The 13,754-nt window shown below is 39.0% G+C and overlaps 1 protein-coding gene across 1 annotated transcript in view; it reads right to left on the reverse strand.

Moving 5' to 3' along the window:
* The window catches only part of roraa (RAR-related orphan receptor A, paralog a), a 287,647-nt gene that overhangs the window by 164,174 nt on the left and 109,719 nt on the right, over positions 1-13,754 (reverse strand). Inside the window, exon 2 of the mRNA XM_036954955.1 lies at positions 13,487-13,507. Coding sequence (XP_036810850.1) covers positions 13,487-13,507 — 21 coding nt within the window. The remainder of the gene's footprint in view (positions 1-13,486; positions 13,508-13,754) is intronic.

The raw sequence follows: 13,754 nt of genomic DNA on the forward strand, positions 1-13,754 counted from the left end.
CCCCTCCATAGATAAAGCTCACAGGGATGTTCTCTTTGGTGAGAAGGCTGTTTACTGGCAGTTCCATAGGGTCTTATTCTTTTACTGGGCTTTATGTCTCTTTTTCCATTGTATGTATTTCCTGACACATGAGAAACCCAGATAATTTTATGGAGTGCTATACAAGGTCATATTGTTCTGAGCACTGTAACACTCTTTATGGCCATGGACCCTTACAGTAAAAAACCTTCAATCTACAGTCTAGAGCTGCATGTTCCACCACCACCAGAAATCCTCGGACACAGCGGTGAAGACCGCTCTCCTTTCCTGCCCACTCTGGACCTGTGCCAGAGAGCTTCACATGGGCTGAAACCCCATTGTGTTCCAGTGAGTTTCCTCCTGGTGCAATACATCATGGGCGGACAGAACACTGCCCAGGAATAAAAGGGACAACTGAGGCCGTATATTAAGTACAAAAGCATCCAATCCATAAATGTCAGCATTAATAGCCAGGCCAGCAATTACATTTTTCATCTACAATGAGGCCAATTAGAAGAGTTGAAATGAGCTGTTGGAAAGATGCCTATTCTTTACGGCCGTGTCACAAGACACAGCCACATTATTTATTCCCCCCGCTGCCCCCTCACCTGCCAGAATTTATGGCTTACAACAACCTCATTATCGTGGTTAATCTGGATTATTATATATGTTCCTCCTCTCCTGACCAACATCAACAGTTTGTGGAGCATATGTGGCAAGTCTGTGGTCTTCTGCTGACCTTGTGTCTAACATTACTCTGGAGGACTGAGACTCCGCACAACAGATGGGCCAGACGAAGTCCAAGCACTGGGTTCAGGGGAGTAAAACAACACAGGAAAAATATACTGTACATCACTTCCAACACATTGTTTAATTTAGATTTCTGGGAGCAAAATCTTGTTTGGTTTTACGAGACTAAGACGTGACATGCGGTCCAAAGGAAATGTTTGTCTTTTTTGTTGCAAAGTGTAATGAGAACTTATGTTCAACCACAGACATGTAACAAGCACTATGGTGCATTTCTGAGGTTAGTTTTCTTCAGTGTGGTTTCTGGAATGTACAGTATGTACTTATACTTTTTCAGCCCAGTTTACTGCAGAAACTTGACTCAAAGTGCATTTCTGAGTGCAGTTAAATCACCATCCAATATATTCTAGAAATGATTTTGTTGACATATAATCTAGAGAATTATAATACATTGAGCAAACGCGTGAAATCCTTTAGTTGTAAATTGTCATCATCAAACTTTTACAATAAATTGTTTATTTGACCAGAAACTGGTAAATGTCAAATGTTCAATATGATAACAGAATGGCTGAAGATTGTATAAGGTCACAACATCATGCTGTGGAGGAGCCTGTGTGGTAGATTTTGCATTGGGTTTGCGTTCAATCTTGCCTTTGTCCTTCTCAATGATTGAATATAAATGTACAGGTGCAGGACAAAGGTAACCACTCAGCAATTGCTGCAACTGCTTTCAATTGCACCTATTGAATGCCTGTTTGCTTTTTTCATCCTACACTTTCTCTGTACTTTGAAAGTCTCATTTACAGATAAACTGGCAGGGGGACATACGCTGCAGGTAAACCAGACGTGTGTGACTGGACACAGTCACACATGTGAACAGGTGTTCACATTAAGGTTGCAAAGAGAGGGTACATTACTGGAAATGTTTGACATTTACCAGTAAACTACCAAAATGTTGGTATCTTTCAAGGATTTTACGTAATCTATCACAAGACATCTAGTGGCCCTTTTGGGTAATTCAGATTATCACAGGCGTCTAATCATCTCTGGCCCTCTATGTGGCATTATCACATGTAAAATATATGAAATAATAAATAAGATGATTTGAAAATAATAGAATGACAAAGCTGTAAAAAAATAATCCTAAATATAAAACATCGGATTAGTGAATACAATTGGTGTTTAATAGGGTTTCAGCATAAAATATCCTTTCTCATTTTAATTTGACTACGTCACTATGCATTTGTTGTCAATGTTTTGATGCAAAACTGGTGGCAGTTGTGAACACAGTCAATAGTTGGAAGAGTTTCAGAGTTAATAGAAAATAATACCATTGTTGATTTGATCCTTTTTTCATTAATTAGGCAATTTTTTCTTGAACCATATCTACTGGAAACCCATGGACAATATGGACACAGATATAATAAATTAATAATATATATGAATCATTGTTTAAAAGTTATTCAAGTATAATCTACCAAAGTCAGGCTAGACTGCCATAGATTTGACATTTTAGTAGACACTCTTATCCAGAGCAACTTACAGTAAGTAGTGAGTGCAGCCATTTTCATACTATTTTTTTATTTTTCATACTGGTCCCCTGTGGGAATTGAACCCACAACCCTGGCGTTGCAAGCACCATGCTTTACCAACCGAGCCACATGGGTCCATTTTTATTTAATTACCAAAATTCCTGAACATTCCGGTAACTTTGGTAAATTACCGATAGCTTTACAACCCTAGTTCACATAATTAACATGTACAAAATATAGTACGCAAAGGGAGGATGGTGGATGCGTAATATTGGTTCAAACATAAATCCTGCATCTTGTCCTCACTCTGTGATCCCTAGACTTAAAGGGATAGTTTGCCCAAATTTCAAATTGACATATCAGTTTACTTGCCCTGTAAGTATTCTGTGGACAACATATGACATCAATCCATGCTTTGGTTTAGTTTCTCTGCGACAGTTTTCACATGTTAATGTAATAGCATTTGTGTCACAAATCCCATTCTAGTCACAAATCCCATTCATGGGACCAATATTAGCATTTTTTGCGCATCATGTTGAAAACATTTTTAAGTTACTTTTTGGGCTTCAATCATTTTTAGATACTTTCGGATTATTTAAACATGATGCACAAAACAATAAAAAATTGGTCCCATAACTTGAATGAGATTTGTGCCACAAATGCTAAAACGATAGCATGTGGAAACAGTGCCAGGGAAACTAAACCAAAGCATTGATTGCTGTAACATCTTGTCCATAGACTGCTTACATGGTAAGGAAACCAATGTGTCATTCTGTAATTTTGAGTGAACTATCCCTTTAAGTCCAAACTTTCCTCCCCTATCCCCTCTACCTCCCTATTGTGGCTTACATAGCCCAGGAAAGAGGAGGTGGCATGGGGGGGGGGGGGTTAATTTGGCACTTGTGGCCCCATGAGGAGACAGCTTTGCCTGTTAAATAATCAAAAATAGAGTCAAAATGCCCCATTTGGAACAGCGTGTTTCCTAATGTAAAAGTGGTAGGTGGCATATTTCAAGTGGGCTTTGATTGATCCCCAGCTGTTTGGGAAATTGTCCCTCTTCCCTGAATTGAGGTCAGAGTGATAAGCATTGTGGGCACCTCCTCTAGGTGTGCTTCTCACATGCCCTCATCCAGGTGTGTGTGGCACCGCTGAGGTAGAATCACCCTAGCCACATGCACTTTACTGAGAGTCTCTCTGCGAGAGCACAAACTCAGTGGCAAGAAGGTGAATAAGACAACTTGAAAACAAGGCCTAAATAATAAGCAAACTTAATCATAAAGGTAGGCTAATTGTTAGTACGAATTTACTAATAAAATATTAATAAATTACACAAACCATTATGAATGAACTATATGTTATAATTACAATGATCAAATTGAAATTGTAAAAAATGTCACCTTTGCTTTGTATTTACATAAAGAGTACCATATATCAGGCATTTCAAAGCTGGTTAAGTCACCTAACATATTGTCTTAACTCATACTCCTAAACAGTGTAAAACACTACTGCATGGTTACATTTTCTACATTTTCCTTGAGAAAATAATCTGATGATTGAAGATGTTGTCTTGATGTATTTTCCAATCACTTATAATTTAGAGGAACATTTTCAATATGAGATGAGATTTTTTACCTGTACCCTAGATCCACTAAATATGACTGCCATTTTCTGGTACGAGGAGCCAACTGAAGTATCCTGAGTTTCATCTGAGTTTGTAGGATTCATTGTTTCCTTAAGGCCTAAATACACCATGAGAGTTTTAGACAAAGTTAATCAAAGAACAAAGGAATTCTGCCATGAAAGGCAAATGCCATTTACACCAAGCAGCATTAGCACCAGTGGCAGCTGTTATTTTTTTTTCTATTTCAGTTATTTTTCCAACCTGGAGGATAATCAAAGCCTTCCACAAAAGTAGGGGGGACAGTGACAGAGAAATGAAATAAAAGCTACATGAGCAGTCATACATTTCTAATGGAACTCTTTTAATCTTGAAAGGGAGACTTTCAATAGTGAATTAGTCTTTTTTGTATTCCTTTAATGCTTCCCAGAGAAATATGCAAATCTCTAGCTAATGGTAACAGCAGTGACAAAGGAGCAAGTTCTACTCTGCTAGTCTGTGCTATCCAACCAGGGGTCCTCTATGTGGCCAGCATAATGAACTGCCTGCAGCCTAACAGAGCAGAGCTGGGCCTTCTGGAACCACTCATTAATGAAGACATCTGGATGGCCTCCACAAGACACAACTCTGTCTTCTCCTAGCCAACACTTTAGTCAAGGCTTTGGTCAAAGATTCACTTCACAAGGTTGTAATTTTAACCAGGGTATTGAACGGATTCATGAACTATTAGTGTATTGAAACGGTATAGAAGATCTTTCCATTTGTCCTTTCATATTTCTAGTCCTGGTTTTTGAGTGTGTGTTGCTAATGATAAAATTGTTACTATAGTTACAGTACTTTAGTCATGGAATTAATGTTATTCTGAATTTCAGGAGCCTGGCAGATCCCTGGCAGTTTGTGTTTTAAAATGTAGAATTTGGGGATGGATATTTTGGAAAGGAGCGATATCACTGTAATTTACAATAGCTTCTACCTAATAGCATTTTCAATATTGAGACATTTTGGTGGAAAGAATAATATCATATTATAGTATCATATTTTACAGTCTATAATTCTCAAATGAAAAACATTTGAAAGCTGAACGCAAATGTGTGCATGTGTAGGAACTAAATGTTGTAACAAATTGCCAAAAAATGTGCTTCAATGTAGCAGTACATATTTGCAAAAATAGGCACATAACTAGCGTCATATCAGTTTGGAGTTTCAGAGCTCAAAATAATGTAGGAATTATACACTGGCAAGGGGCAATATTATTGTTCACTGAAGTAAAGCTATATTGTAAATTATGGATAGTCATGCAAAATAACACTTTCAATACATCATAATTATTGAAAGATCAATATCAAATACTGTACTAATGCAAGGAGAGACTTCAATATTCTGTTTCATATCCGTAACTGTATCCATCATTAGGGCGGCAGATAGTCTAACGTTTAAGATCTTTAGGCCAGTAACAGAAAGGTCACTGGTTTGAATCCCTGAGCCAACTAGGTGAAAAATCTGTTGATGTGTCTTAACCCTAATTACTCTCGATTACTCTCGATATGCGCGTTCGCTAAATTACAAAAACAATATTTAAACCAATGTCATGAGAAATGATGAAAATACATTGAAATAAGCATTACAAATCCATACTTTTTAATTTTGGGGGCTGGCTGGCTGGGTAGAAACGTGGTTAACTAGTAGAGGCTGAGATAATCCTTTTATCTAGATCCCTGCTGCAGGGTATACCAAACACTCCCTGATTAAAAATGGAAACGTGGGCAACCAACAGTTTAAGAATCATGGGCTCTAAACAGATAAGGTGGAACGTCTTGTTGCTATGGCAGTGCATACGGAATGACTTACCACACTGTTCTCCCTGTCTAATATATTCACATTTATGAAATATTTCATAAGTAGCATAGCAAATGCTAAATATAAAATCCCAGGGAGATGCTCTACCCTTTCGCAGTTGGAGTTGTGGAAAAATTGTTCTCAAGCTACAGTGCTTTTGATTTCTTCATCTTCCTTCTCCTCTATAAGGGAAAGCCCTGCGAAAATTTTCCAGCTCTCCACACTGCCAGATAGAACCAGTGAACAAAAGAGGCGATTTGATCTGTTCATGTGGGAAATCAGATCCCCGTCTGAGATGTGTCCAATGCGCTCCAGGATACTGTTAAGCAACGGCCACAAATAAAGGAAAATTATCACATAGAAATGCAGAGGGAGGGCTTATATAAGGAATAGAAACATGTAAATTGTCCATTAGATAAATCAGAACTCTCCAACAGAGAGAGTGGGAACACCATATACTCTAGCAACCAAGTAAAATAAATGCAAAAAGGTATTACTAGTCACGGTGTGTGTATTATCAGAACTCCCTCCTACAAAGCACACACAGTGAGGTATAGCAGAGGACACATTCCCCCCTCGCTCAATCTGGTGTGACAGAGCAGGACAACTGCACGGCCCTTTTCTCCTGTCAATACTCCCAGCATCCATTTTCACCTGGCTGACACCTTTTACTGGTCAAGGGATGAATAAATCACACTTAGTGTTCTCCCCTGGTACTTTGACTAAAAAAAACATCTCAACATGAAGGAGGACTGCAGTGTTTCCCTGTCATCACTGCCCCTGAGGTACGGTGAAACATTTCCGCCTATAAAATATCATTTTTCAAAGAACCTTATTTCTCTTGTAATCTATCCGCCACAATGGATGGCTTCTGGGATGCGTTTAATTTCATCTGAACACAAACAATCTTTCAAAGGATTTAATAACAGTTACACAAATTAGCTTCATTAATAAGCTACTAATAGAATAATAGTGCTGCCATCTTATGCAGCTCAACAACAGTAAAGGTGTGAGGCAGGAAAAAACCCATCTGGGACTATTGTCTCTGAGCACTCCGAGCTTCATTAACAGAATGCTCCAGAATGCACACATACAATTAAAATATGCTGATCACTTTCTCATTGTTTACACTGTAGTTATCCATACCCTTTTTTTGCACATGCAGTGACACATAATGTATTATGTAAATAAGCAAAGGCAATCACAAAGAAGTCAATTAGGTGTAGATGATACTCACCAATATTAATTTGATCATACAATAACGGTCTGAAGTCAAATTGGTAAAACCGTGAGATCTTGTTGGCCCACTTACAGTACATGCTCTGGCATTCATAAGCAGCCCTATAAAAGAACTGTCAATTAATAATCATATCAATGGATGGAATCAGTGAATGAATGGCTGCAGCAATGTTCTGACAAGCACAACTGGCGCTGCATAACACATTTGGCACAATAAGACAAAATAACAATGAAGTCATTCACACGACTTAGTATCTCGTTTAAACACCTTGGGCTCTATTTTAACAATCTAACGCAATGGTAAATCTTAACGCAGGCGGTAGTGCTATAGGTTCAGGGGTGTGTCAGAAATATTTTTTGCCATTTTCCCTAAGGTCTGAGTTTTGAAGAATATAAAGTTGTGGGTTTGTCTAGGCTTGGCCCCTCACTGGCCAAACAGAATGCACTCCATGGCAAAATATGTGGTGTATTTACGTTACTCCAACTCCAATTCCAATGTTAGTCCATTATAGTTTGTTATATGGCTTACAGAAACGAAATAACAAAATGTAGACCTATCCCATCTTTGCTAAATAGGTTCATTTGAATCCATTTGCATTCCACATTGTTCTAAGTATTTGTATGGCTTCAATAGCATTCACACGGACATAGGGGCTAGGCCTACTGTAAATTGCATTATGGCTGAGCATGGACATTCCAAACATTGTCAAAAAGCAAGATTCAATTTATTATTGATAAGGCATGAAAAGAAAATGTATAATTGTAATCAAATTCTAAACAAAACAAAGACATGTTTTAAACAGGCACCATAATTCCTCCCCATGGACATATAATACTAAAACAACGCCGTTTATGGAATGTTTTACACACACCCAAACTTTTCACAGTAGCTGGACAAAGATCCAATATAAAGAGAAAGGGAGAATGTCTACTAACCTTTATACTGCTCCCAAAAAGGCCTATGGTTTATGAACGTAATTGGAATCATCTTACAGATCAGATCACATTCACAAATCTTCAGAAATTCAAGCGCTCCACGGACTATGTCACCATAAAACCAGGAAGATGAATCATTCTAATACGTTTACAGGTTACAGATAACTTCTAAATACGAGGTTCACCGGTATTCACCAAGGTTCTCATCTCTCGTTTCATGATGGGCATGGGCACGTAGCCTACATCATGGAGGGGGTTTTAGGCACGTCCAAAACGGGACCTGCAATGCTAAAGTAATGTGGACCTGTCTACAATGCATAGATAAAAAGGGAATGTCAGCTCACTGTTTTGTTCCTCTCCAACTTTATATTTTATTAAAGCCTTGGTGATTAAGATTAAGATTAAGATTTACTTCCAAGCGGTTTCAGGAGCCAAAGCCTTTATCGACAGTCTTGACTACTTTGCGATTCCATTCGGCAGGCGAATAAAAGCCTTCGTTGACAGGAGGCGGAGGTTATTCCTGTTTTTTAATCAAATTAAATGAAATGTGAAAAAAAATAAGTATACAGGCACCAAAAGCACATTAGGCTACTCTTGTTCCATGTGCACATGGGCAGTGTGCATCATGGCTGGACAGGCTGTGTTTCCACTGTCAAAATTCATGGCATAACCAACTGTGTTACCACTAAAACCAGCTTTTGGTTGGTTTTAAATATCCATATCAGTGCTGCGAGCTGAATTAGACAGGTAAATTGCCGAACCTGGTATTAGGGCTGGAAAATGACAGAGCGGCAGTTTTTACATGGTGAATTGCAAACTAACGTGCGTTTGACACTAGCGCTGCCTTAACACATGCTGAAAATTGCGCCCTTTGCATCTCGTTTCAACTATTATAATTTTTTTTAACTAAGTAATTTAAACAAGATACAAAATCATTAAAATAAAATGCTAAGTTGTTTGACTGAGATAGTAAGTTGTTCAGATGAGATAATTCCAAGAGTAATTTATAAAAAAAAGATTTGCCTTGGGCTTCAGGGCTTGTATACAACTTATTCCCCTTCAGCAAAAAAATATCTATATTTTCAAAGAAAGTTCACAAATAAAAATGACAAATAGTGATGGATTTTAGTAAAGAAAACAGTAGTTAATTAATGATGAATTAGAGATGAGGTGAAGCATCATAAATTCAGACAACAAGGGGTTGTCTAGCCGATGAAAAACAGCACTCCTGGATCTGATCTGCCTGTACCTGTGTGTATCTTTCAAAAGCTCCCTGACACTTTATCTTTTCCATCTCGCTAGATTACACCTCCAGGGTTCAGGTGGGAATCAATCATTGCTATTATTACCTGAAGTCACAACATGCATCTATCACCGCTAAGGTTACCATAACCTCAATATTAGCCGAGAAAAGCCTCTCTAATAAACAGCAGAACGGATGGCCCGGGTGGTGGGATTTCATCTTCCTTTCACTTTTAATAAGGTACTCTGAGGAATAAAGATTACAGGCCATATTTAGCATGCAGAACAAATCAGCCTCTTCCTCCCCTCCCCTCTTTATTGTAGTTAGTCATTAGGATCTAGGCTGGGGTTTCTAGTTCTAGTGGAAAGAGGCATTCCCTGGTTCAACAGCTAAACAGCCACGCTGCCTGTCTAACTGCCTGCTACCTGCCCGCTCTGCTTAGTTCTCCTGCTACAGTATCGTATCGCCTGCAACGTCTGTTAATAAGGCTGGGTGTATTGAAACACAGTGGTGTGGCTCATCATGCCCAGCTAGACCAGTGGGAATCACAGCACTGTAAACCGTGAGGGCATGACTGGTTCAAGATGATTCTCCTCTTTAATAATCCATTATTACACAATAAAGTATGTGTAAAACAAGATGCAGAGAAAAGGGGTCAATAGGTTAAAATGGCTAAGGATTAAGAGAATTTGGTCAAGTAGGAATCTCAGACAGCATCAGTGCAGGAGTTGACACAAGGTCATGTTTACACACAGCACCCCCTAACATGAATCATTCATTTTCGTTCAAATGAAAATCAACAGCCAAATAAATTACCATCACTGCAGCCAGCGTATCCATAATATACCTCCAATTACACTATCATTAGGGCATCAACTCTGATAATAAATTCTAAGAAATTGAGTTTGAATATATTCTAAGGAATTTTCACTTTGAAACCAGTCTTGTTATTCCCCTGAACCTCCAACAACAACACTCATTACAGTGGCTTGAAAACCAGAAGTGGAGACATGTAAATATTTAAAGCTCCCACAAATATATAAATATTCATTCAGGAATTATTTGACGCACTAAATAAATAATCCCTTGTTAAATAAATGACAGCCTAAATAAAATTTTAAAAACAGGATCTGGGGAAATGAAGAATTAGACAGGGACGGATTCTGGCAAGAGGAGAAGGAGAGAAGGGATAATGTCAGCTACCACCCCATTTGAATTCCTAATGGCAGACATGCAAACGCACTGAGCTAATTAAAGCCCAGCAACCAATTAGATGAGCTTTAGCTGCAACTTTAGGGGGAGGTACCGTGGCAGAACCTCATAGGGGAATATCGATATCTGTTCAGAAGGTGGAGCAGAGGAGAGAAGCCACCGAAAAAACACATCTCTGATGCCGCTACTACTGCCCAACGGTGAATGGGATACCAGTTAACAGTTCTATGGGTTTTTCTTTCCAGACGTTGCTGGATAACCATGACCCCTTTCTATAGTGGCATGTGGCACTCAGTGACTCACTGAGGATGTGGAGTAGTAGAGGAAAGAGGAAAACCCAATCTATTCAGGAGTAATTCAGTAGCAATATAGTATCTCCTATAGCCTTCTTCTACGCTGTTGCTTCAGCGTGAAACTATTAGCCTATATCAAACTAAAGATTGGGACATGCATTACAAATATAATACACATAGCCAATGTCTGGGTGATGTTCTCATCAAAAACCTGATTGATACATATAGATTTTCCTATATAATACCTGTCTGCTGTGTGTGCTAAACCTGTCCTCTACTGACAGGACAGGAGGGTAGTCCTATAGGCTAACCCGGCACAGGAGAGAAGTAATCTTATGTCTGGCCTGGGACCATTCTCCTCTCTGTCTATCTTTCTCTCTCTGCTCTCTGAAGGGACAGACATTTATGCTGCCTGAGCCTGTCCTATCACACACTGTGCGACAGGAACAAGGCTTTTGTGATGGCCATGATTTGTCTTTTGTGTTCCCAGGTAGAATTAAGATGAAATTCTACAGGCAGTCACTGTGTTCCTATCTTCAGAACACTCAAAAAATATGTTAGGTTTTGAAGGGGTGAAATGAAGCCTGCGGGGCCTTGGCAGGCCTTGCTCTGTTGGGAAATACACTGGGGAAATACAATGGGAACAATTTTGTCCTCTGTTTTTTTTTTTACACTCCACTATACCTTAGTCAGTCCTGCATACTTAGACTTTTTTAAAGGCCCACTGTTGTCAAACATATGATTTTTCTCAGTTTTTTATACATTTCCACACTATAGGTTGAAATAATGTAAAACTGTGAGAACTTTGATAATGCCCTTTTATTGTATGAGCTGTTTGAAAACACATTTCTGCCTGTTTTGGTGGGATGGAGTTCAAGTCGACCGCTGTACTGCAGGCATTGTTTGCAGAAAAAAGGATTCCCTATTATATAGTAGTAAAGGGGAAAAACGGGTTCAATCTTTGTGTAAATAAATACACTTTTCGAAGACAATCATGGTACCAATAATTGCTTCTACTGTACCAGATGTATGCTTCTATTGCACCTATTGCACCAGATTATTAAAAAATTGGACACAGAAGAAGTTCTAAGGATAATTTAGTAGCATATGGCAGCCTGCGGTAGTGTAAACTGCATGTTATCGCTACATAAATCTCCCACAGACCACTCCCACAGACCACTCCCAGACAGTCCTAGCACAATTGTCACTTGAGAAACTGCTCTTTGCTAAGAAGCTATTTTTGTTTATTTTTGAACATTTTAATTGAAAACAATCACATCAAGGTACTTAATCATTACACAGAAATGATTTGATATTGGCATTGGACCTTAACAGAGCATTATTGTCTCGCTACATGGTCTCTGCCTCTATTTTTCAGTGGGTTTCTGAGAAGAGAGATGACAGCAGCCACTTTGCCAGAGTCTGCCAGACCCTTAGGGTATATCAGCCCCATCCCTCAAAGTGTTCCATATGCAAATAAAGTTTGGGATGGCGGCTTTCAGATGTGATAATTATGGATTTATTTGTAAGCTGTCACTTCTCTTAATGCTCAGGGATATCAAAATAAGTTCAAATAGAAGCATCAGAGAGGATCACATTTGCTGGAGTACCACAGATTCAAAGAACACGCGAAACCCATGACGCTGAAGGTCTGTCAATAAGCAGTCTTTTAGACAGCAATGTGCAACTGAGACCTTCATTGCATACAACCTGGTTTGAAAAGTGTCGCTAAATATATTCAGATTTTTCACATTTTGTTAGTTATTCCAACATCAAGGCACTTTTATCAACGGGTGACATACTAACAAAGACAGAGAACACATCCCCCCCCCCCTCCCCCATATGGACTGTGTAATAGAGTACAAGTCACATTCTCTTTGATAAAAATATACAGGAATATCTGTTTACATTTTCACATTGTGGAGAGGGTCGGATTGTGCTCAGTGTTGAGTTGTAAGAAACCTTTCTGACATATGTTTTTAATATCCTGTTTCCCTTGAAAATTGGACCATGGCTACCATTCAGTATCACTACAGGAGAATATCATTGAACAAACGTGAAGATAGCACAATATATTTATGTCCATGCACAAAAGGAGGGAGAAGAGCAACTACTTGAGACCTGACACTTGCATTTAAAAGGACAACAAAGCACCTCGTAGTGATGAGAGGAGCGCTATATTTCCACGTGGAATGGCTCTCCTCTACAGAGGAGAGAGAGAGATAGAGAGAGAGAGAGAAAGAAAGAGGGAGAAAGAGAGAGAGAGAGAGAGAAAGAAATATAGAGAGATGTTCCCAGCTTTGGCAGCAGGGGAGGCCAGGGTATTGTGTCTACTGCCTACCTGAGACTGCCTCCCTGATGGAACTTAATGGCTGTGCCTGGAGAGTGCTATGTCCCGCCTGCAAAATTTTCAAACATTGGCCTGTCCTCTTCTAGGAGAGTTCTCTGTCACTGTATAACTGCACATTAAGGGATGATAAAAACCGATGGAATCTACCCATCCATCTTGATTTTCCTGTGTTAGCGGGTGGGACAGTATTAGACCAGAATACCTGCCACTCGGTGGAAGAACACTGGAACTGTAGCTCTGCTCTGTGTGACTGCCTTGCAACGGTTGCAGAGGAAGAGACTGCCTAGCTAACACATCGGAAGGAAACAAATACCAAATGCAGGATTGTGAGGCCTTTTTACTAATTTTCTTTAACATAAATATGGTAATTTTGTTAGACACAAATATGTTATTTTGTTAAACACAAATACAATAATCTGTTGATGTTGACTGACATACAGTTATAATATGTAGTTCACGTACCTTGCTTGTTCGTGAGTCCACCTACACAGAAGTACATATTTGGTCAATGATATGAGTGTACGTATAGAAAGTGAGCGACTCCATCTATTTTTAAATAACTCAATGAGTGTTCTGGATTATGAGACAGGCATTATGACACTTACCTTTTGTACATGATCAGGTTGATGAAGCAGCGAGGCACAGCACACATCATCACCAAACAAAAACAGAGAAAGGAGAAACACATTAATAATGTGGACATACAATAGCACCAACAGTGACAATTCAA

This window comes from Oncorhynchus mykiss, chromosome 2, assembly GCF_013265735.2.
Source record: "Oncorhynchus mykiss isolate Arlee chromosome 2, USDA_OmykA_1.1, whole genome shotgun sequence".
Lineage (NCBI taxonomy): Eukaryota > Metazoa > Chordata > Actinopteri > Salmoniformes > Salmonidae > Oncorhynchus > Oncorhynchus mykiss.